This window comes from Tamandua tetradactyla, chromosome 15, assembly GCF_023851605.1.
Source record: "Tamandua tetradactyla isolate mTamTet1 chromosome 15, mTamTet1.pri, whole genome shotgun sequence".
Lineage (NCBI taxonomy): Eukaryota > Metazoa > Chordata > Mammalia > Pilosa > Myrmecophagidae > Tamandua > Tamandua tetradactyla.
This window is the reverse complement of record NC_135341.1, coordinates 26,293,311-26,318,963: the sequence shown is the minus strand read 5'-3', so window position 1 is coordinate 26,318,963 and position 25,653 is coordinate 26,293,311. Positions and strand designations below refer to the sequence as shown.

At 44.0% G+C, this 25,653-nt stretch overlaps 1 protein-coding gene across 5 annotated transcripts in view; it reads right to left on the bottom strand.

Annotated features, from left to right (window-relative positions):
* FAM107A (family with sequence similarity 107 member A) overlaps window positions 1–25,653 on the bottom strand; it is a 78,517-nt gene that overhangs the window by 4,012 nt on the left and 48,852 nt on the right. For 4 of the 5 annotated variants that reach the window (XM_077128848.1, XM_077128849.1, XM_077128852.1 and 1 more), the window contains one exon: window positions 10,703–10,877. In XM_077128848.1, coding sequence (XP_076984963.1) covers window positions 10,703–10,877 — 175 coding nt within the window. Of the gene's footprint in view, window positions 1–10,702; window positions 10,878–19,826; window positions 20,119–25,653 lie in introns of those variants that run through there. The other variant, XM_077128851.1, reaches the window with a different exon arrangement.

Sequence of the window (25,653 nt, the reverse complement as noted above, 5' to 3'; positions counted from 1 at the left end):
GCCTCTCTGTTATGCCTTAACTAAAAAGGAGATATCTATTTAATGCGTAAGAATAACCTCCAGGATAACCTCTCGACTCTATTTGGAATCTCTTAGCCACTGACACTTTATTTTGTCTCACTTCTCTCTTTCCCCTTTCAGTCGAGAAGATTTTCTCAATCCGTTGGTGCTGAGTCCCAGCTCACTCTAGGATTTCTGTCCCACATTGCCAAGAAGGTCCACACCCCTGGGAGTCATGCCTCACGTACAGAGGGGGAGGGCAGTGAGTCTGCTTGTTGTATTGGCTGAGAGAGAAAGGCCACATCTGAGCAACAAAAGAGGTTCTCTTGGGGGTGACTCTTTAAGCCTAATTTTAAGTAGGCTCAGCCTATCCTTTGCAGGGTTAAGTTTCATATGAACAACCCCCAAGATTGGGGACTCAGCCTATTGCTTTGGTTGTCCCCACTGTGAGAATGTCACGAATTCTCCATGTGGGGAAGTTGAATTTTCCCCCTTTCTCACCATTCCCCCAAGGGGACTTTGCAAATACCTTTTTATTCACTGTTCAAATCCTTCTGGGATATATTGAGGCATCACTCTGGACAAACCTACAAAATCTCATGCCCTACTTAAGGTTCCATGTACTTATGGTGTTCAGTTAAGCTGTCCACATAAGTTATATCAGGAAATGCACTAGTCAAAATAAAAATTTTGTACCAAATAAATTTTTTTTTGCTTTAATCTCACACATATGTTAAAGTTTTAAAATATTAATTACCATCTATTTTCAGTACCCTCATTATTGACATTCCTTTGTTCTTCCTCATACAAAACATTTTTGAATTTGTACATTTAGTCACTATCATTATACACTCTAGGCATTCCTAGATTATACCATCTCAGTCTTTATCATTTATCTTTCCTTCTGATCTCATTTGTGCCCCCAGCCCTCCTCCCTCTATCATTCTCACATTCAGCTTCATTCAGTGTTCTAACATTATTGTATTACAGGTAGGTGGTATTGTGCTGTCCATTTCTGAATTCCTATTTCTATCTCCTGATGACCTCTGTTCTTAACTGAAATTATCCAAGTTCATTCATTAATGTTAATTCCTATCAGTGAGACCATACAGTATTTGTCCTTTTGTTTCTGGCTAATCTCACTCAGCATAATGTCCTTAAGGTCCATCCATGTGGTTACATACTTCATAATTTTATTCTGTCTTACAGCTGCCTAGTATTCCATCATTATGTATATACCACAGCTTGTTTAGCCAGTCGTTTGTTGATGGACATTTGGGCTGTTTCCATCTCTTCGCAATTGTAAATAATGCTGCTATAAACATTAGTGTGCAAATGTCCATTTGTGTCTTTGCCCTCATGTCCTCTGAGTAGATACCTAGCAATGGTATCACCGGGTCATATGACAATTCTATACTTAGCTTCCTGAGGAACCACCTGTATTAGTTAGGGTTCTCTAGAGAAACAGAATCAAGAGGGAACACTTGCAAATATAAAATTTATGAAAGTGTCTCACGTGACCGTAGGAACGCAGAGTCCAAAATCCACAGGGCAGGCTGTGAAGCCGATGACTCTGATGGATGGCCTGGATGAACTCCACAGGAGAGGCTCACCAGCCAAAGCAAGAATGGAACCTGTCTCCTCTGAGTCCTCCTTAAAAGGCTTCCCATGATTAGATTTAGCATCACTAATTGCAGAAGACACTCCCCTTTGGCTGATTACAAATGGAATCAGCTGTGGATGCAGCTGACGTGATCATGACCTAATCCTATGAAGTGCCCTCATTGCAACAGACAGGCCAGCGCTTGCCCAATCAGATAAACAGGTACCACAACTTGGCCAAGTTGACACCTGTCCCTAACCAAGACACCACCAAACTGTCTTCCACAGCAGTTGTACCATTTGACATTCTCACCAACAGTGGACAAGTGTGCCTCTTTCTCCACATCCTCTCCAGCACTTGTTGTTTTCTGTTTTATTGATAATGGCCATTCTGGTGGGTGTGAGATGATATCTCATTGTGATTTGCATTTCCCTAATAGCCACGGAAGTTGAGCATCTTTTCATATGCCTTTCGACCATTTGTATTTCCTCTTCTGAGAAGTGTCTGTTCAAGTCTTTTGCCCATTTTGTAATTGGCTTGTCTATCTTTTTGTTGTTGAGTTGAATAATCTCTGTATATATTCTGGATACTAGACTTTTATCTGATATATCATTTCCGAATATTGTCTCCCATTATGTAGGCTGTCTTTTTACTTTCTTGATGAAGTTCTTTGATGCACAAAAGTGCTTAATTTTGAGGAGTTCCCTTTTCTTTCTTTCTTTCTTCAATGTTTGTGCTTTGAGTGTAAGGTCTAGGAAACCACCTCCTATTATAGGATTTATAAGAAATTTCCCTACATTTTTTCTAGCAGTTTTGTGGTCTTTGATCTAATGTTTAGGTCTTTGACCCATTTTCAGTTATTTTTTGTATAGGGTGTGAGATATGGATCCTTTTTCATTCTTTTGCATGTAGATATCCATTTCTCTAGGCACCATTTATTGAAGAGACTGTTCTGTCCCAGGTGAGTCAAAGATAATTGTCCATAGATGAGAGGGTCTATATCTAAACACTCTATTCAATTCTGTTGGTCAGTATAACTATCTTTATGGCAGTACCATGCTGTTTTAACCACTGTAGCTTCATAATATGCCTTGAAGTCAGGTAGTGTGAGATCTCCGACTTCATTTTTCTTTCTCAGGATACTTTTAGCTATTTGGGGCAACCTGCCCTTCCAGATAAATTTGGTTATTGGTTTGTCTATTTCTGAAAAGTAAGTTTTTGGGATTATAATTAGTATTGCATTAAATCTGTAAATCAATTTAGGTAGAATTGACATCTTAACTATATTTAGTCTTCCAATCCATGAATATAGTATGCCCTTCCATCTATTTAGGTCTTCTGTGATTTCTTTTAAAAATTTCTTATAGTTTTCTCTGTATAGGTCTTTTGTCTTTCTAGTTAAATTTATTTCTAAATATTTTATTCTTTCGGTTGCAATTGTAAATGGAATTTTCCCCATGATTTCCCCCCTCAGATTGTTCATTACTAGTATATAGAAACATTACAGATTTTTGAGTGTTGATCTTGTAACCTGCCACTTTGCTGTACTCATTTATTAGCTCTTGTAGTTTTGCTGTGGATTTTTCAGGATTTTCAACATATAATATCATATCATCTGCAAACAGTGAGAGGCTTACTTCTTCCTTTCCAATTTTGATGCCTTGTATTTCTTTTTCTTGTCTAATTGCTCTGGCTAGAACTTCCAACACAATGTTGAATAACAATGGTGTTAGTGGATATCCTTGTCTTTTTCCTGATCTTAGGGGGAAAGTTTTCAGTTTTTCCCCATTGAGGATGATATTAGCTGTGGGTTTTTCATATATTCCCTTTATCATGTTGAGGAAGTTCCCTTCTATTCCTATCTTTTGAGGTGTTTTCAACAGGAAAGGATGTTGAACTTTGTCAAATGCTTTTTCTGCATCAATCAAGATGATCATGTGGTTTTTCTGCTTTGATTTGTTGAGATGGTGCATTATATTAATTGATTTTCTTATGTTGAACCATCCTTGCATACCTGGGATGAATCCTACTTGGTCATGGTGTATAATTCTTTTAATATGCTGCTGGATTAGATTTTGTTGAGGATTTTTGCATCTCTATTCATTAGAGAGATTGGTGTGTAGTTTTCTTTTTTTGTAATATCTTTGTCTGGCTTTTGTATGACGGTGATGTTGACTTCATAGAATGAGTTAGGTAGCTTTCCCTCCTCTTCAATTTTTTTGAAAATTGAATTCACATGTGAAGCCATCTGGTCCTGGACTTTTCTTTTTGGGGAGCTTCTTAATGACTGATTCAATTTCTTGACTTGTGATTGGTTTGTTGAGGTTGTCTATTTCTTCTAGAGTCAATGTTGGTTGTTCATGCCTTTCTAGGAAGTTGTTCATTTCACCTACATTGTTGAGTTTATTGGTATAAAGTTGTTCATAGTATCCTCTCACTAGTTCCTTTATTTCTGTGGGGTCAGTGGTTAAGTCTCCTCTTCCATTTCTGATTTTATTTATTTGCATCCTCTCTCTTCTTTTTGTCAACCTCACTAAGGGCCCATCGATCCTACTGATTTTCTCACAGACCCAACTTCTAGTTTTGTTAATTTTCTTGATTGTTTTCATGTTCTCAATTTCATTTATTTCTGCTCTAATCTTTGTTATTTCTTTCCTTTTGCTTGTTTTGGGGTTAGTTTGCTGTTCTTTCTCTAGTTCTTCCAAGTGGACAGTTAATTTCTCGATTTTTACTCTTTCTTCTTTTTTATATAGGCATTTAGGAGAATAAATTTCCCTCTTAGCATTGCCTTTGCTGCATCCCATAAATTTTGATATGTCATTTTTTCATTTTCATTTGCCTCGAGATATTTACTGATTTCTCTTGTAATTTCTTTCTTGACCCACTGGTTGTTTAAGAGTGTGTTGCTGAGCCTCCATACATTTGTGAATTTTCTGGCACTCTGGCTATTATTGATTTCCAACTTCATTCCTTTATGATGTGAGAAAGTGTTTTGTGTGATTTCAATCTTTTTAAATTTATTGAGACTTGCTTTGTGACCTAGCATATGGTCCATCCTTGAGAATGATCCATGAGCACTTGAGAAAAAGGTATATTCCACTGTTGTGGGGTGAATTGTTCTATAAATATCTGTTAAGGTTAGCTCATTTATTGTATTATTCAAATTCTTTGTTTCTTTATTGATCCTCTGTCTAAATGTTCTGTCCATTGATGAGAATGGGGAATTGAAGTCTCCAATTATTATGGTAAATGTCTATTCCTCTTTTCAGTGTTTGCCTCATTTATTTTGGAGCACTCTGGCTCAGTGCATAAATATTTATGATTGTTATGTCTTCTTGTTGAATTGTTCCTTTTATTAATACATAGTGCCCTTCTTTGTCTCATTTAAGTGTTTTAAATTTTGAGGTCTAATTTGTTGGATATTAGTGTAGCTACTCCTGCTCTTTTCTGATTATTATTTGCATGAAATATCTTTTCCCAACCTTTCACTTTCAACCTATGTTTATCCTTGGGTCTAAGATGCATTTTCTGTAGCAGCATATAGATGGGTCCTGTTTTTTTAGTCCATTCTGCCAGTCTATGTCTTCTGATTGGGGAGTTTAATCCATCAACATTGAGTGTTATTATTGTATGGGTAGCACTTTCTTCTACCATTTTGCCTGTTGGATTTTATAGGTCATATCTAATTTTCCTTCCTTTTATCTTTGCTGATAGTCTTCATTTCTACACTCTTCTCCACACCTCTCTCTCCTGTCTTTTTGTATCTGTCTCTAGTGCCCCCTTTAGTATTTCTTGCTCTCTTGGTCACAGATTTGCTCAGTGGTTTTGTTGTCTGAAAATTTTTAATTTCTCCCTCATTTTTGAAGGACAATTTTGCTGGATATAGAATTCTTGGTAGGCAGTTTTTCTCTTTTAGCAATTTAAATATATCATCTCACTGTCTTCTGGCCTCCATGATCTTTGCTGAGAAATCCACACATAGCCTTATTGGGTTTCCCTTGTATGTGATGGATTGCTTTTCTCTTGTTGCTTTCAAGAGTCTCTCTTTCTCTTTGACCTCTGATGTTGTGCTTAGTAAGTGTCTTGGAGTATGTCTATTTGGATCAGTTCTGTTTGGGGCACGCTGCACTTTTTAGATCTGTAATTTTAAGTCTTTCATAAGAGTTGGGAAATTTTCAGTGATAATTTCCTCCATTAGTTTTTCTCCTCCTTTTCACTCCTCTTCTCCTTCTGGGACACCCACAAACGTATATTCATGTGCTTCATTTTGTTATTCAATTCCCTGAGTCCCTGCTCATATTTTTACATTCTTTTCCCAATATTTTCTTTTGCTTGTTGGATTTCAGATGTTCCAACTTCCAGTTCACTAATCCTATCTTCTGCCTCTTGAAATCTGACACTGTGGGTTTCCATTGTTTTTTTTTCTTTTTTCATCTCTTCTACTGCGCCTTTCATTCCCATGAGTTCTGTGATTTGTTTTTTCGGACTTTCAATTTCTTTTTGTTCATTCCTTGTCTTCTTTATATACTCCCTCAATTCATTGATTTGGTTTTTGATGAGGTTTTCCATGTCTGTTTGAACATTCTGAATTAATTGTTTCAAGTCCTGTATCTCATTTGAATTGTCGGTTTGTTCCTTTGACTGGGTCATATCTTCAATTTTCCCAGTATGATTCATTATTTTTTGCTGGCATCAAGGCATTTAATTACCTTAATTAGTTTATTCTGGAGATTGTTTTCACTTTTTTTTTCTGGATGACTTTGTTGTCTGTTTTTTGACATTAGTTCAGCTTATTCTGGACCTCTAGCTTAGGTTTTGTTTAACAGATCAGAATTTTTCAGTTCTTGTTTCTTGCCCTGCCTGTATGTTGCCTCCCCCTGCCCCCACTACCCTTAGGAGATTCTACTTAGGTATTATAGACTCCAGCCAGATTTTCCCAGACCAAACTGGCCTCCTGTCAGGAGGGAAGAGTCACCTGTGTCAGTTTTCTCTCAGGGTGAGACCCAGCAGGTTGAAAGACTTTCCTGTGAAGTCTCTGGACTCTGTTTTTCTTAACCTGCCCAGTATGTGGTGCTTGTCAGCCTGCAAGTCCCACCAGCATAAGATGATGTGGTACCTTTAACTTCAGCAGACTCTCCCTGCTGAGGGTGTGGTGGAGACAGAAGAGAGGTTGTAGACTGGCTTTAATCACTTCACTTTTCCAGACCCTGGGGTCTGAATTCCTTGAGGGAGGGATTCCACCTGAGCTGGGCCCCACCCCTCTCCTGGGGAAGGCACAGGCTGCAGAGAAGCTCTCCAATAAGCTCAATTCTGCCTATGCCTGAGGCAGTGGAGCCCAAGAAGCCCTGCAGCCGTATTCAAAGAGTAACCAATCCATAGAAACACAGCCACAAAAGAGGAAAAGAAAAATCCTTTTCAGAGCAGGACCCTGTTCCTTGGGTTTGCCAATCAAGAGCTTAAGTTGGTACGTTGCTCTGTGTATCCAGGTCCTATGTGCCCCCTCCTTTCCTTCAGGGCCCAGACCTTTTCAGATCCACAAAAAACTCTGTTTTTTTTTTTTCTTTTTTTCTTTTTCTGTCAGCCCTGCCCCCCTCGGCAGCGGGGCAAAAACCAGCGACCTCTGCTTTTATTCAAGGTTCAACTGAGCTGGGGGGCTATTTTTAGTAGTCAGAATTTGTGAATTAATTCCACACTTGAAGCTTAGTTGTGCTCAGCCCCTGCTGCTGGTAAAGTCTCTTTCCTTTCACCTCTGGGAAGCAGCCTGTGGGGAGGGGCGCCAGCCACCGTGGCTTGGGGAACTCACGGCTCTGGGGGGGCTCGCAGCTGGTCCAGTTGGTCCAGACGGGGGTACGCTGTGTGTCCAGTCACTGACGTGGCCCCAGGAGCTGTTCTGTACTGTTCCTGGTTATTTAGTAGCTGTTCTGGAGGACAAACTAAATCCCACACCTCGCTACGCCGCCATCTTGGCCCCCCTCTCATTTATACTTTTGACAACAGTGTACACGAGTATCAATTTCTCTCCACTGTCACCAGTCAGTTTTTTTTACAGGTGAGAATCTGGTAGGCAAAAAATAATATTTGTTATTTATTTGTGTTTCTTTGATTATTATTCACATAGAGCAACCTTTGATATGAGAGGAAAGAGATAGATTAAGGACTGAACTCTTAGGTACAAAGAAACCAGAAATTGATGGTCTGGAAAATTCTGGGCTTCTAGAAAAGGAGACCCCAGAGAATAGTGCCCCATGTGAGTGTTTAACCAAAACATAGAAGCAGTCAGCCATTACAGGATTTGAGATGGAGTTCTCCAGAAAGGATATGTGAGAAGTCCTTTCGTCTGATGGACACAATGCCAGCATGTTGCATAGAAAACCAACAGGAGTGTTGTGGGGTCTGTATAAACCGAACCTCTGCCAGTCTGGCTCAAAGGGACAGAAAAGGAACAAACTGTAGGAAAAATAACTTCAGAGGCGGAAGTCAATAAACCTCAGGCCAGGAGAGCAGACCTACCCGTCTATGTGGAGAGAGTGTGTTTGCCCCAGAAGCAGAGAGTGGACCTTCCGCTTCATTGCCCAGGAAGAGTTGTGCCACCCTAGGCATTGGAGAGGTTGGAGCACATAGATGGGAGATTGCAAGGAGCCTGGCTGCCACCCTATTGTCCTGGAGGGGCTGAGTGTGTACCCTGGAGATGGTAGAGATCCCAGGTGCTGCCCCGAAGCTTGGAGAAGGTGGGGCCAACAAAAAGGTGGTTTCCCCAATGTCCTCCAAAATTGCAACCGTCCCAGTGTTTGGAGAGAGCAAAGCCACTGCATAGGCCCTTGGAAAGTATGGAACTGCCACTTTCTAAAGCCCCAAGGATAAATGTCTCAGACTTTGAAATCTAATGGAGTTTGCCTTGCAGGTTTTCGAAACTGTTCTGTTCTGGTGACCCTTGTTTTCCTTTCAATTTTTCCCTATGGTAATGAGATTGTTTATCCTATGACTGTTCCTTCTTTGTACATTGGAAGCAGATAACTTGCTCTAAGTTCATAGGTTCACAGCCAGAGGATCATTTTGCTTTAGGACAGACCATCTGTGAATGACATTGATGAGACGTACTATTTTTGAGTCGGTATTGTATTTTTATTGTTACTGACATGATCTAAGGCTTTTGGAATATTATGATGAAATGAATGTATTTTGTATATGGAAAGATATAGTGCATTGTATACAGGAAAGATGATCATTGTTAGGTAAAAATAAAATCTGTTATTGTTTTCTATTTAGGGATTAAGTAAGGTTTAAGGTGATGTGTATGGTTGCCAGGTTGACGAGGGGTGGACACGTGATAGTTAGGTTCAGGTGTCAACTTGGTCAGGTGCAATACTCCATAGTTCCATTGCTGTGGACTTAAATTATCAGTACGTGAACTTCACCTGTGACTGATTACATCTGCAGTTGGCTAAGGGGGGGTGACTTCTTCAATAAGTGACGTTTAATTTAATTAGCTGGAGGCTTAAAAGAGAGAGGTCCGAAGAGCTCTCAGCAACTCAACATACCTCATCTCAGCACTCACAGCTCAGCCCAGACATTTGGGGACGCAGAAAGGAATCACCTCAGGGAAGGCCAATGGATTCAGAAGCCAGGAAAGAAGGCCAGCAGTCATCACTGTGTGCCTTCCCATGTGACAGAGAAACTCAGATGAAAGCTAGCTGCCTTTCCTCTGAAGAACTGTAAATTTGTAACTAAATAAAGTACCTTATTAAAAGCTGATCCATTTCTGGTGTGTTGCATTGTGGCCGCTTTAGCAAACTAAAACCCCAGCCATTTGCATTTCTTCTTTTGTGAACTAACTGCACTGGTTTTTTGCTCATCCTTTCTTTATGGCTTTATAAGATAAATGTATATATTAGTTCTTTTCTGTTATTTATACTTCAAATGTTTTCCCTACTTTGCCCTTAGGGTTTTGTTATTGGTTGTAGTGATGTTTTTTGACATTAAAAGAGATGGCTTTAAAAGGCAATTAGAGAAAATGCACATGATATAATATTAAGTGAAAAAAAAAAAGAAAACATCACAACAACAAAACCCTAGGATACAACAAAATGGTATCTGCTGGAAGGTGAGTCTCACACACACCTGAAAACAAAAGATGGAAAAATAACAGCCAGCACAATACCAGAAATGGCCAGCAGAGGGAGCAGCCAAGCCGCCGCTATCCTCATCCTGGTAATGTGAGCACGGACGTAGTTCCTAAGCCTTAGTGGGGAGGTGACCCCACCCTCTCTGCCCTTCACAGTGAGCCTCTTACTGGAGTCGCATCCTTACCAGCTTCCACATGCCTCTCAAGCCTGTCTCTCTCATTGCATCCCCAGGGCATAGCCCCTCCAGTGATGTGTCTTGTCCTCCTCCCTCTTCTACCTCCCCAGACCCTCTTCCTGCAACTCTAAGACCACATGCTTTCCCTGCTCAAGACCCTTTCTGCATCCTCCTTTTCCTCCCCTGGCCTGTACCTCACCATCCAAGCCCCAGACACACCGAGCTACTGTGTGTCCTATCCATTTGTGCATGATTTTCCCTCTGCTGAGACACAATTCCCTCTGCCCACCAGTGACCACCTCCTAGCCCGGCTGACATCTGCATGTTTTTCAGGCCTTAGCTGAAACATCATCTCCTCTGTGAAGGCATCTTGGACCCCACCCTTGGGTCTCTTCTGCAGTCCCAGGCCCATTTATGGCCCACTGAACTACTGATCATACTGCCGGTTATGTATCCATCCCCCCCAGTGAGGGCAGGAACTGGGTTCCATTCCTTCTTGTACCCGCAGGTCTGGGCCTAGGGCCTGGCACATAGTAGGTACTCAGGCAATCTAAGTGGAGGGCAGGCATCAAGTAGTGAGTGGATGGGAGAACAGGGCTTTCTGGGGTCCTCTCATTCCCAGGAGTCTGCTGAGATCTGGCCCTTCAGATCGGTGCACCGTGTAGGGCGCCCCGAGCCCTCCTTTAAACCTCCAGGAGCCCCAGTGCGACCACCAGGCCTGCCTTCCACAAGGGTGTCTCCCATGTCCCAAGAGGCCTGAGGAGGTGCTGGCCAGGGGAGGCAGATGGGCTCTGCCCTCACCTTCTGTGGTTCATGAGTAGCTCGCGGTGCAGTTCCTGGTGGCTTCGGGAGGCCTTCACGGGATTCAATAGCTTCTTGGGTTTAATGAGTTCCGGATTCCACTCCCTGTAGTCTGGCCGCGCCATCAGCCCCCCGATGTCTGCGCGCTCCCTCTGGATCTCTGAGTACATCGAGGCTGTAAAGATGGGCAAAAGAGGTGGTCAGAGCCAGACCCAGAATCCCACCCTCGCCTTCAGGGCACAGTTGAAGGGCAAGGATTTTGGTGTTGAACAGAGCTCTGCCACCTGCTATGGTGCGGCACTCAGCCAGCTACCTCAGACCTTCCTGAGCCTTGGTTTCCTCATCTGTAGAGTGGAAATAATAATTGAACCTATTCATGGGGTTGTTGTAAAGATTGGAGATAATGTCTGTAAAGTGTCTAGGGTGTGGAGGGCAAGTGATACTGGATCCCAAAATACGGGATGATGATACTTGCATACATGTTTTTTTTTCATGGGCAGGCTCTGGTAATCGAACCTGGGTCTCCGGCATGGCAGGCAAAAACTTGCCTGCTGAGTCACTGTGGCCTGCCCTACATGCATACATTTTTGGCCTGGCTTTGCAAGAAACGATTCTTCCCCACAGTAAAAAGAATTATGTTTGAGTTTCTGTTTTTCAGCGAATTTGTTTCAGAAAATGTAGAAAGAATAATGTATACTTATTAGAGAGAATTTGGATACATGCAGTGATCAAAAGAAAATTTCACTCCTTATTCTTGTACTTCCCTATCCATAGTTTCAAATCCCCTCATGGAAGCTTCCAGCTTTTCACTTTCTTGAGATCAAAGAAGAGAATATAAAATCCCGGGACTGCTGCATCCCTAATTACAAAGGGATGGTTGTCATCCTTCATGAAGATGTCTCATTTCTTTTCAATGGCCTCACTTCCACCAGAGCAGCTAGAAATTTGCCAGTTTACTTGAAATTCAGGCAGAAGGGCTCCCTTTTCTCTACAAGCCATCTCCTTGAAATGCCCAAAGCAAGAATGAGAGAGAGAGTTAATTCTTTAGAAAAATGTCTCAAAGAAGTGGACACAGTCTTGTCATTAGCTGCTTATATTACATTAGCTGAGTAATTGCAGTGAAAATGTAGGCATGGGCTGCGCCCCCTTCATGAGTCCAGCTTTTCTGAGGTTGAGCTCCTAGTGTGTGCTTGGGGTCTGGCTTGGTCTGGCCAGGTAGTCGATAGATATTTGTTGGTAATTGATCATAAAACATTTGAAGTTGTCCAGAAGAAGAAACTGAAGGTCAGAGACATTGGTCTTTGGAAACCAACACCCCAAGTCATGTGGTGTCCGTGAGTCCCTTACCCTCCGGGCTTCAGTCACCAGCTGCCAGGCCTGGCCTAAACAAGGGCCAGATCACCCTTTGTTGGGGACCACCACGTTTCCCATGGACAGATCCTCACTTAATTCTCCACTGGGAAAAGGATGAAAGCCATTAACCGGCCTTTAATGGGGTTTTATGGATGCAAAGTTGTTTTCCACGTAAACTGGACAGGGATGGTATTCTGTGCCAAACCTGGAAGTGGGTAACAACCCTGAGGAGTTGGAAAATACAGGAGTAGTGTATTTTCCTTGCAGTAGTAAACTGCAAGGCAAGTTGTGAGGGGACTATAGGCATCAGAGGAGACTGTACTTTGCAAATGGTGGCATGCCAGAAACATGTTTGGAGTTTCTATTACCCATTGTAGGGTGCTGTTAGGAGATTTAAATGAGGACCACGTATGTAAAGGTGCTGTGTAAACTGGAGAAAGTGTTAATTATTACCAGACATTTCAGATATAACTAGATTAAGTGTCAGAACATAGAGACACAGTCTGCTGTTTTCTTTCTCAAATTCACATTCTCAGAACTATTTCTAAAATGAGAATTCTAATGAACTTCCTTTCTTCCCATCTCTTTTCTAACAAGGCAACGTTAGTTTTCAGGTTGTGTCTTTGCTAATTTTTTGGTCCTTAACAAGTGATTGTGATAGTATTTGGTGGTTGTTTAAAAATGGGCACTGACAAAATAAACAGTTGGCTATAGCAATCTTTTCTCTCTTTTTAAAGGTGGGTGTTTTCCTAGTCAGTGAGATCAGGTTGTCTGGCAGCCAATGGATTAGAACACCCTGATTTCAGTTGGAGCTTTGAGAAGCTTTTTTTCTTCATTTTCTGCCTGTCTTCATTATCAAGTCCCACCGATCCTTTTTCTGAGTAATCGTCATCAATGCTCTTCCTTTCCTATGTCCTCAGCGCTCATCCTACACCGGTCATTATCACAGCACATTTAAATAACTACTGTGGTCCTCTGACTATTCACCCTGCCCTCAGTCCTTCTGTGCCCCAAACCTCCCAGAGCTACACAATTATCATTGGTCACATCATCTTTAAAAGAACTCTCTGTTGCCAAAGTGATAAGGTAGGAAACAGAAATAACTTGTACAAGTTTAGGAAAGGGGATGGCAGAATTAATATTTGCATCAGATACAATTATATGCCCAGGATTCCTAAATAGATTGACAACAAGGCATTTGGAGCAAATGAGATAATTCAGTAATGAGGGCAGATACAAAATAAATATACAAAGTCGAGGGCTCCTACATAACAAGAATATCATTGAGAAAATACATCATAATAAAGACATTTATTCATTCCATAAATGTATGAGTTCCCATAATTTTCCGGGTGCTGTGTAAACACTGAATATATGGAGGTGAACTAAACAATGTCAACCCACTCTCACAGAGCTGACCTTTTAGAGGGAGACAGGCAATAAACATGTACCCAGTCCAATAAAAATAAACAGTCGCAAACTGTGAAAAGCACGATGAAGGAGACAGCTAAGCTATGGTAGAGAATAACAGGAGGAACCACGTTTTCGGAGGAGGCAATCCTTAGGATCTGATGGATGAGAAGAGCAGGGAGGGAGACGTTTCGGAACAGAGAGAACAGCACGTGTGACTCATGTGCCTTGGATAAGCTTGGTCTGTTCAGGGAACAAAGATGTATAATGCGGCTGGAGAGGGGGTTCCAGCTGAGGAGAGTATGATTTGATTTTTTTTCAAAAGATGAATTTTATTACATCAATTAGGTCTGGTATTTGTCTCCATAGCTGAATAACTCTTAGATCATATTCATCAGCCCAGAAACCTTTTCCTTTTTCAGAGACATAGATACCATCTGTTTTTGTTTCCTAGCTGCTAAAACAAATACCATACAATGGTTTGGCTCTAAAACAGGAATTTATTGGACCATGGTTTCTGGAGCTAGGAGACTTGCTTCCTTCCATGATAGGTACTTTCTGGCTGGCTAGCAATCCTTGGGGTTCACTGGCTTTTCCATCAAACGGCAATGCACAACATGGCCAGTCTTTTCCCTTTCCTTCCAGGTTCCGTTGACTTCCAAATTCTGGTTGCTCCCCAAGCCTACTCTATAAAGTCCCCAGTTATAGGATTAAGGCCCATTCTAATCCAGCTCAATTTAACTGAATTAATCTCATCAAAAGGTCCTGTAGATGTCAACATGTTTTTCTGGGGGTACATAACTCCAAGCCACCACAGTATACAAACATTTTCTGACATCCTTTCATTTAGCTGTTGTGGTTTGTTGAATCAAAGCAGCTGAGTGTGATGTAAGTTCAGTGTCATTTCCTTCAAGAATGAACTCATCTTTCTGGGCCTGAGATACTGAACAACCCTTGCCCGGCCTCATCTGAACGCTGCAGATATATTTTCACCCACGAAATTCTGAATTTTGATAAAAGACCCACTCTCCTGAGTGGCGACGTTGATGGGGACATGAGCATTTACAGATTACATCTAGTAGCAGAAGCCTCGAGCATGTTCAGTACATGACTACAGATAGCGGGACTTGTAGCCAATTCCATTCCATTTCCCCACCATTCGTCAACCGGAAACAGATTCTTTTTCTCCCTGAAGAAACCGAGTTCTACATTGGTGATTGCACTCCCTCTGCAGGGTTCGATCCTCTGGGTCCTGCACAGTAACCATGCCCAGTGTCGACATTTTCTGGAACGCTGACAGTCTGGTTGCTCAAAGTGGTCTTCATTCTTGCGTTAGATGCGGCAAAGAGTCTGATTCACTTTTTTTGTGTGGCTTTATTTTTATATGTTTATTTATTTTTAAATAAAATAACTTTAAAAAATCATCGTAATCAACTTTTTTCTCCCTTTTTTTGTGAAAAATAACACGTATACAAAAAAAGCAATGCATTTCAAAGCACACGGCAACAATTAGTTGTAGAACAGATTTCAGAGTTTGGGATGAGTTACAATTCCACAATTTTAGGTTTTTACTTCTAGCTGCTCCAAGAAACTGGAGACTAAAAGAAGTATCAATATAATGATTCAGCAGTCACACTCACTTGTTACACCCTGCCTTCTCTGTGTAACTCCTCCTTCACTCTTCAGGGGTGTCTGGGCTATGCCCATTCTAACTTTTTCATGTTGGAAGGGGCTGTCGATAATGTGGGATAGGGGGATGGAACTAGTTGATGCTCTGGAGGGGCTGGGCCCTCCCGGTTGCAGGACTTATCTGGTCCAATGACTGAGAGCCTGATTTACTACTTTATTTTATTTTATTTTTTTCTGATTTACTTTTAAAGAAGTCATTTGGTTTCTTTATGTGACTTTAGTTTCTCACCCTTCCGAAGCCCTGCCTCTAGGACGGGTTCTGGTTCTGGCTCTCTCCCATTAAATTTCAGAGTAAAAGCCCATATAACTGTCCAGGCAGTTCGACCCAGTTGTACTGCATCTTATATTTTCTTAATAAATTTCAAACAAGGGGCCCTTCATTTTCATTTTGCACTGGGCCCTGCAAATTACGTAGCCAGTCCTGCTCCCCAGGTCTAATCAGTGGCCAGCCCTGGCTCAAAGATCTGCTCCAGGACTTTTTCAAAATAAGCAGTGGGGAGCTGCGGGCCATGGAGGGTTCCTTGGGTCAGGGTGGGGCGATGGGTGAGGCAGGCATCGGGAAGGACGTGGCTGGTTCTCAGCCCAGAGCTGTAGGCAGGGAAAGCTGCTGCCTTCGCCTGTCAGCGTGCTGAACTTCACCAAGCAGCACGTGTGAGATCCCGTGCACACGCATGGGTGGGGTGGGCTGGGGATGGGCTGCAGGCCCCCCAGGCTTACAGAAATGCTGAGCCAGCCTTTCTGCCTTTCAATTCAACTGAACAATGCTTCCACGTACAAGAGCCTCGCACAGGGCCTGACGGAGAGCACAGGTGCTAGGCCTAGAAAGTTCAGGCCTCCTGGGTTGGTTTGCAGTGCTGCTCCTGCCAGGGCTCTGAGGCTGCTGGGGTGTCATGAGCAATCTGAGGCTTTCTGTACCTTTAGGGAAATGGCCCTGATGGGGAAAGAGGGGAGGTGCTCATTAGACAAGGGAAGAGCTGGTGAGGGAGAGGAATTGGTCAATCACAGAAGGAAAAAGCTAAGGGCTAAAGCTCCTTTATTGCTTGTCAAAGAAATGTTGATTGAAGCAGGAAGTGTCTGGACGGTGGCGTCCTTCAGATGGGGATTTGAATCTTGGCCCCGCCCCTTCTTAGCCTTGGAGGAGTTCACCTCCCATCTGGGGGTGGGGCCTGCAGGCCTACTTTGAGCCTTGGGACACAGCCACACCCATTTATCACTTATGTGTAAGTATCGTATCTACAGCTGCTTTCTCACTGAAGAGCATAGTCAAGCAGGTGAGACGAGATTCTCTGGCCCTTTGCAGAAGATATTTGTGACCCTGCTCTTAGTCAGTAGTTTTTCCCTTGTAAAATGGGGATTACAGTAGCACTCTACCTCACGATGTAAAGATTAAAATAAGTGAAGTGGTATTTGCAAGATGCTTGGCACAGTGCCTGGCACAGAGCGAAGTGCTTACTATGTAAGTACTAGCTGCTGGGGTTGCCACATACAGCAAGGCAGGTTGTATATGCACAACTCTGGGTGTCACCCCTGTAGATTATACCATGAATTGTGCCCCTGGAATTGCACAGAACGGTCACCCTGTTGGCTATAATTACCAATTACTATTAATAAATACCATTTCTTATCTTAGATATAAGCATCTCTTCCTCCTTAAAACCTGCTCTGGTTAAGTCAGTGGATTTAACCCTGATTGTACATTGGCATCACAGGGGAAGTTTTACAAATAGGGATGGGTGAGTCCATTCCAGAGATTCTGATTTTAATTGGCCTGGAGGCAGCCTGGACTTCTGAGATTTTTAAAAGCTCCTCAGTTGACTCCAGTATTCAGACATCCTTGTGGACTACTGAGTTAAAAAAAGAAAAATCAAGTTCTTTGCTTTGGCCTGAGTGATGCCAGCTCTTAGTGAGTCTGGTTCTCTTGGCTGGATCTGATTTAGGCCACAGTTCCTAGCAGCGGTGTGACCCTGGGCAAAGTCTTCACCTTTGGGGGCGCTCCTCCTCTCTAAAACTGTGATGCTGTAAAGATTGGATGAGCTAATGTGGATGAGAAGTGCTGGGTATGGGGAAGAGGCAGCTAGTAGGTGACAGCTAATTGAGTGTCTTACATGACTATGTGATGGGCAAATAATTTCACTTAACATGCAAACCGTGGGACCAACCTCATCTTTCTTGGTGGATATGGGGGTAGGGAGGTGAGAGTGGGGAATAATCCTGTAGGAGAGATTGGCAGCCCTTCCTTGGTTCTCTCCTGGTTCTGCTGCTAACCCAAGAGGTCCCTCAGCTCCTTCTTGGAAGCTCTGCAGTACAGCCTCATACCAGGCAAGGCTCAGCTGGGATCACTAACTGCTCCCAGGTTAAGGGAGGCTAATGTTATGGAGGTGGTGTTGAAACCAAACATTGGTGCTCCCTGGCCTGAGGAGAGACAGAAAAAAAGTGGCACTAATAGAGAGCTGGGTCCTAGTTCATCATGAGAAGAGCCATGGTATCAGGCTGTCTAATGTCTTTCCGCCTCCACTGTTTGCCTCTAACTTGCCCTGGTAGTTCTGGTTCTGTCTTTGGTTACATTAATTATAACAAATGACACAAGAGACATGTTTAAAGCAGAAGTTTTGGACTGGGTTTGAATCATGACAGCACCTTTTCCTAGCTGTGTGACCTCAGGCAGGTAACTTAACCTCTCTGAGTCTTTGTACCATGGGTATAATGGAAGTACTTACTCCTGGGACTGTTTGGAGGATGAAATGAGAATGTGTATGATGTGCTTAGCCCAGTGCCTGGCAAAGTGATGCTCAGCGAGGGCTAACTGTGGTCATCACTGTCCAGGGAGTCCTCTTGGTAACACTTAACATTTGACATTTCCTCTTACCCCAATCTGCATCTCATGATCTTTCTGGGAGGCCGCCAGTGGTATTATGTTATGCTTATTTTTTAGATGAGGCTCAGAGAGGTGAAGCTATGTGTCTGAAGATGCAAAGGGAGTAAATGGCAAAGTAAGGAACTTTGGACTCCCAATTCAGTTCACTTTCTACTACTCCACTGTTTCTAGGTGTAAATGTCTTTCAGTCGACAAAGCAGAACCACCTCCCTTTCTCTGCTTACTCAAGAAATCCCAATGAAGAAGAGACAGTGTGAGCCTATTTTGTAGATGAAAAAACAGAAATCTGGTAACCAGACTCCCAGCCCGTATGAGATACACACTCTCACTGGTGAGCCCCAGCCTGGCCCCAGCAGCTTTGGGCCTCTGTTCAGGCTCCTGGATCCAAAACAAACCCTAGATCTTCTTGGTTCAGCATTTAATAGGGGTGGAAAGTCAGAGGAGAAGAGAAACTTTAAAAATGATCCCTTGTAGAGGAAAAAGAGGCCTTTAGTAGAAGCAACAAGTGTAGCCACTGAATTTTCTGATCATTCAGGATTTTTTCTCCCAATGGAGAAAGTTAGCATATATATTTCCTGGGCTAGTGACCAAGGAACCGTGCACCTGGGCCCCACGTCTGGCTCTCCTAGCAACCTATGCCTGATGTCTGGAAGCCCCCGTCAGAGCTGCTTTTCCACTTAAATGCGATCTCCACACTCCAGAGGAAATGACTCAAGACAAACTTCCTGAAAGTTTTGCCTTGAGTCCTCCCTGACCACCTGCTTTGTGAGAAGAAGGACCGGGTGGGCATTTGGGGTTTTGAATCACTTCCATAGCAGAGTCTAGGGCTGGCATGAAGCCTCACCCAGGGAGGTCGTCAGCAGGGTTGGTGAAGAGTGCTGTGCAGCTCATCAGAGAACAAGAGCAGCAGACCAGATGTTCCTGCTGGCACACCAGTGATGTGATGCCAGCCATTCTACTTGGCAGATGCTGCCGTGGGAAAGACCCAGGCAGGTACTTACTATCGACAAAAATAAACGAGGCACTCAGAATCCAAGCTGCCTAGAGATAAGAGGGCTGGGACTGCCTTGCTACTGGGATCCACCCAGGCTTGGGTGACGTTCCAAAACTGATACGCCCAATGCTATAATTTCTGATCCAATCTCAGACTTTCCTTGTACTGCAGTTCACCACAGAGGAAGTCAATGAACACACATTCACTACATGCCACATACTGTGCTAAGTGCCTCACAGCCATACCCTCATGACATCCTCACAACAAATGCAGGAGGTGGGGATGATTGTTATCCCCTTTTTATAGACGAAGAAATTAAGGCTCAGAGAGGCTGTCTAATTTCTCCAGGCCACACAGCCAGTGAACGAAGGGGCTAGAATCTGAGCTAGATTCTGACAACAGAACCTATGCTTCTACTCTCAGCTCTGCCACCCTGCAATACTCTTGTTATTAAGACAGTTACAACCCCCAAAATATGTGATAATGGACTCAGGTGAGGTCTTTCTTATTATGCATAAATTCAGATTCACCTGAGGATTTAGAAAAAAAAGATCAACAAGAATGTAGCGCTGTATCTGGGTGTGCCCTCACGTTGTCTCCCATCCTTTTCCCAAACCCAAGGTGCCAGGAGGCAGGCCTACATCATTTTGCAGATGTGGGAGACAGAGCTGGGGGCCTAAACTCAGAGCTCAATTTCCCTGACAGCCCCTCCTGCCCATGCCCCAGGCTGCCCCACCTCCCTTGCACCTCCCAGAACAGCACCCAGCTCGACAGCGGGTGAAACCGAGTAGAAATGGGCTTACTTCTGCAGCTGAGTCCTCAGGAAGCGAACTTGGAAAGCAGTGTTGCTTGGCTCCTCTGTCCACCGAGCAGTCCCAGACTAGCAAGAAGAGCTGCCTCCAAAGGGCGGTTTTTAAACCCCTGGGGATCAGAGGCAGCTGAAATGTGCCAACAAGTGAGGCAGCTTTGCATTCCTGTTTATTCTGCTATCAATAAAAAGGAACTGTTACTATAGTAACCAATATTCCACTTGGTGCGTGGCTACTTCTACAATGCGGAACATCATGTCCAAGCTACATACTCGAAAGAGGCAAATAAATACTTATTTTGCCAGATCGTTGGGGGATAAAAAAACATGCCGAGCTTTGTTCTGAGCAAGGCGGCTCAGAACTTAGAGGAATTTCCCTTGTTTCTAAGGGAAGGCCAGGCCACAGTGGAATCCGACACTTCCTTGATGGGAGAGGGAGGAGGTCAGGCAAAGCCCTATGCTGGTACTTGGGCATCCATGAATGGGCTGAAAACTCTGTACATGATGTGTACTCGGTACCCATCAGTTCATCTGAATTTCACAGAGGAGCCAACAGAACACAGGGGAGGGATGGGGAAGTCAAGGCAGACCTCAGCCCTGTGCTCAGCCCTGGCTCTGGTACCCGCCCCTGGAGGACCTTCCCAAGCCACTCAGTGCCTCTGAGCCTTGGTTTCTGTCTTTGTCAGATGTGGAGAATAGCAGGGTGGCTAGGAGTTGACATTGGTGGAAGCATGTAGTAAATGCCCGGCAGATGCGACCTCTTCGGCAGAGAGCCTGGACTCTGTGCTGTCCGAGGGCAGGGACTGCATGGCGCGCTGTGCCTGGCGCAATGAAGGAACGTGTGAGTGTAAAAGCAGAGAGTGCGTGTAGGTGCCTAAGGCCATCCTGGGGGCATGCGGATAACAGGCATCCTATTTTCAGTATGGGCTTTCACTTGAAAATGTGGAAGTGCTTCTAGCTTTCATCACCGTCCTTACTCCCCCGGGGAGGAAGGCAGCATCAATGCGTTAGACATGGCCTCGCCCCAACCTTAGCTTCTCATGAGTTGGTTGGCTGGAAGGCAGGGACGCCCAGAACATACATCAAACTTGGCAGGGGCATTCGAAATGCAATTTTTGTCATCTTTGACCTATATCACTTATTCCTTCAACAAACATTCATTGAGTAACTACTCTGTTCCTGGCACTGTTCCAAGTGCTGGGAATGAGACAAATAGCCCTGCCTTCAGGAAACCTACATTCCCGGGGGAGCCAGGCCATAAATAAAGAAGAAAACATCACTTGGTGACGAATGCTATGATGCAAATAGGACCGGGTGAGGTGAGAGGGAGTGACTGGGAACTTAGGAGGGTGGACGCTGAGGAGGGGATGTTGCAGGGAGGCTGGCGGACAGGTGTGTGTGAAAACCATCCACAGAGGAGAGTGTTCCAGGGCTGGGAAACAGCGCAGAGGCTGCAGAGAGGGTATGTGCTTTGTAGGATCAAATAGGAAGAAGGCCAGCGAGGCTGGCATGCTGGGAGGGAGGCAGCAGGAGACGGCGGAGACGGCGCTGAGCGGTGGGCAGGGGCAGGCCAGGCACTGTCCTGGGAACCTCCGCCAGGCCGACTATTTTGGAGCCTTTTATACTTAGAGGCTCACAGATTCTTGGGTATAAAACAACTTTCTGAAACATTGTGATCATTTTTGATTGTTTTTTTTTTCCCCCTTCATAAATTCTGCTTCTCCTGAGGTACTTTGAATGGCTGCTTCCCTCAGCTTCCTACCCTGCTGTGGCTTAACTTCACGAAACTCTGACAGAGTGAAGACCAGCTACATTCTCGTCAAACCATATTTCACTGCCTCTGGTTCCTGCCCACATATTCTGCTCCACAAATGAGTAATTGGGGGCATTTCCTGGGGTCTTCAGTGGTTTATCTGAGCCAATCCCAGTGCCCTGTAGCAGAAGGGGGACTTCTGGGAGTTTCTGCTCACTGCCTGGAGAAGACAGAATCCCATAATCTAGCTCACTCCAGAGGAGGAGACTTTGAGAGCCCCTAAGCCATAAACAACTTCCATTCCAACTTTGTGTTCCCTTAGTTGGAAGACTCTTATGGCAGCCCTGGAGCAACGAAGAGTCTAGGAGAAAAAAAGGAGAGAGAGAGAGAAAAAAAAAAAGGAAAAAAGAGCCAAGGAGAGTTGGGCAGGGATCCTGCAACGTAGAGGGCTGTTTTCCCCAGGCAGCTGGGGCTCACTGAACTTCTTCCATCTTCTCACAGTCCAACTTGTGTACAAACCCACCAGTCTCACCAACCAGACTGCCAGCCCAAAGTCAGGTGCCTCATCTTATCCTCCTCAGTATTCCCGTCCCGAGAGCAAAGTGCTCAATAACTGCTGTTGACTTGAGGGCACCAAAACACTGGTATCCCTGAGCTTATTACAGCACCACTTGCTTTGTGCATCCGTGTGTGTGTGTGTGTGTGTGTGTGTGTGTGTGTGTGAGACCCATGATCTTCAACAACCATTTCCCAAGCCATACTCCTTAGTAAGAGGTATTGCTGTACCCATAATGGAATGGCATGTCTATTGATGGACCTGAAAAGACACCCGTGACATAGTGAAAAAGCAAATGGCAAAACACATGTAGTAGGATCTCTTTATCGCAAGGTAAAACGGTTATTATATACATAGAGAACCAACTAAACTGTTAACAGAGGCCATTCCCAGATCAGTGTATCTTAATTGTCCTTATAGACATCATTTGGGATGTCAAATGGAATTAGTGATCACCTTGGGGTGCACGGGTGGTTTCGTGGTAGAATGTTCTTCTATGCAGGAGACCCAGGCTCAATTCCCGGACCTTGTACCACCCCCACCCCCACCCCCAAAAAAGGAACTACTGGGCCTTATTCTTTGATTGTGTATCAGAACCTTAGAGGGAGGGCCTAGGAATCTGACTTTTTAACATACTATCATAAGGATTCATATATCATCATGAGTCTGAGAACTGCTGAGGGTAAAATTTTAGGCCCTTTCCTCTGTCACTATATTTCTATAATGTTTGTGACTTAAAAAGCAAACAAGCATGAATTGCTTTTGCTATCTGAAAAAGGCAATAAAGATCTAAAATGAAAAAGAGCAAACTTTTCCAATCAATTGTGGTTACAATTCACACTGGGTTCAATCATACTCATTTTGAATATGGGAAAATAGAGACTCTCTAAGCAGATGAGCTTTTGGGGAGGTTACACGAGGTAATGGCAGAATTCAAGCCACCGTCGCAGCTTCTTGCCTCTGTCTAAGTGGCTCTCCCTGGAGGTTTTCTGGGAATGTCGGTGGCCTAGGTGGTGGAATTCCTGTTCAGCTCCATGGCTGACTAGAGGATTGCAGGGTGTCCCCAGAGGCTGAACACACCCCCATACCACATTCCCTACCTGTCCCTTAGATGGCCGTTTTCCTGAGGAGCAAAGGAGCCAAAAAGGAGAGGGGACACCAAAGACCAAGAGCGGCCATCATGAGAGGGACTGGGGAAGATTCCTGTATCTATAGTGGTCTGGGGTTGCAGCTTGCATAAGAAAAACTCAGAAAAATGTCTTTCCTTTCATTTTTACCCCCTTTTTCTCAAAACCAACATGCATCTTGAGCAGCTTCTCTGGGCCCACAAACAGCAGACAAAAAGAAGTTTCCATGGCAACTCAAAACTTCCTCCTTGGTCCTGTATTCAGTACAAATCTCCAAGGCCCCTTTACAAGGCCTCAGTGAGATTTCCGAGAAGCCACCCAAAACCTATCCCAGGATCAACGCCCCCCCCCCCGACCCCCCCCAAACAAAAACCAAAACCAAAACCAAACCCATGCACTGATGAAAGGACTTGGGGGGCGGGGGGAGGAAGCTGTACTGGCAGAAAAACTTGTCATGGGATCTATGGAGAGATTATAAAAGGAATGAGTTGCCTTTGCAACAAGTTTGAACCGGGAAGAATTTACCCAGTGGAGGGATTTCAAGGGTGAAAAGAGAAAAGTGTGAGGGGGTGAGAAGAACTAAGAGTCTTGTTTCAGAAAGCTGGCTCTCAACCCAGCTGCAATTAGCAATGGTTGATTTGGTTTCTTAGCTGCAGAAGGGCCCTGGGGTGCCCTCGCCTCCAGCCCTAGCACATTTTATTTCCCTTGTAACCAGACAAGACATGGACAGTGGATCTAGGGATGGGGACAGGAATATGTGAGTGTCCAGGGATGTGTGTGGGGTAGGGGGAGCATGGGGACCTGCTCTAGTCATGCCAAATTTCATAATTCCTGGCAGTAGAGTTACCCGATGTAGCAAATAAAATATTGCATGGGAAATACTTGTACTAGACATTACTTATCGTTTATCTGAAATGCAAGCTTAACTTTGGACCCTGTATTTTATGGGGCATCGCTACCTAGCAGGCAGGATGGAAGCTGTGTCTGTCCCCTGCTGGCTGAGATGGAAAGCACAGCTGTTGACTGTCAGGTACCTGGGGAGGTGGCCCTCCTTCCAAGTCCAGCCAGGAACCTGGTCTGATCTCCAGGTAAGACACAGGTAATGAACCTCAGCTGGACCTCTACCACAACTACTCTGTAGCTTACTGGACATGGCCGAGCATGACCCTTCCAGCCCAGTGGTTAAGTGCATGGCTGCTGGTGTCAGCCCAGATACCAATTCTGACTTTACTGCTGAAACAGACCTTCAACTGCCTGTTTCTTTGTCTCTAAAATGGGGCATTAGTAATACCTACCGCAGGTATCTCATTCTCTGAGAAATACATGAGATACAGCATGACAAGCCCTTTGCACGGTGCCTATCACAGCATCAGGATTCAATAGTGATAGCTTTTATCTCAATAATCCATTTAAGAACTTTAAAGATTTTCATCCTAATGAAAAAAAAGGTGATTAAAGACTAGATCAGTACAGCCTCAACAATGTAAAACAGGCACCTACCGATACCCACCCAAACCATGCACAGCTAAGACTGGAGGGAAACATCCCTAAAAGTTACCATTGGCTGCTAATGGTTGGCAGGATTTTAGGCCCATCTTCCCCCTCTGTATTTTCTGTTTCCCAAAATATCTATGGTGACCATGTATTACTTTAAGAAATTATGCTAAAATAATTTGGGATGAAAATTTTTCTAAAAGTGTTCTATTACATGGTGTATGACTTGAGGCCATTGTGAATGAAAATGGCCGCCACTTGGGTTTGAGTCTTTGATCCCCTCCCTGATGGCTGATAAAGCAGAGGGGTGCCCAACCCTTCACTAAATAGCCCGTAAGCTTCTCACCCCAACTCTGACTTTTGTTCCTTCTTGTGTGAAACAGCCAGAGCAGTGGTTCTGGAGGCATGTGGTCCTGGGTTTGAGTCTCAGCTCCAGCCCAAGTAGGTGTGTGAACTTAGACAATCATTTCCCCTTCTGAGCCTCAGTTTCCTCATGTTTATAGTAAGGGTTAATATTACTTACCTCCCTGAGAGGAGGGATACACCTGTTTTATTTATCATGACATCCCTATGCCTTGCATAGGGCCCAGTGTATAGCAGTGGTCAATAAATACTAGTTGAAGGGAAAAGTGAGCAAATGACGTTGATAAGATGACAGGTGCAAGCATCTGGCAGAGAGGTGGCAATAGCAAGTGATCAGCATTTACCATTATTATTACTATTCTCGGAGGATGCGCAGACATTGGCATAGATGAACCTAAGTTTGAATGTCTTTTTTACCCCATTTAGGAATCCTTAACAGGACCTTGGGCAAGCTGCTTGAGCTCTCTGAGCCTCAGTCTCCTGTCTATTAAATGGGGGTGACAAGTAGCCCTGACTTAAGGCTGTGAGG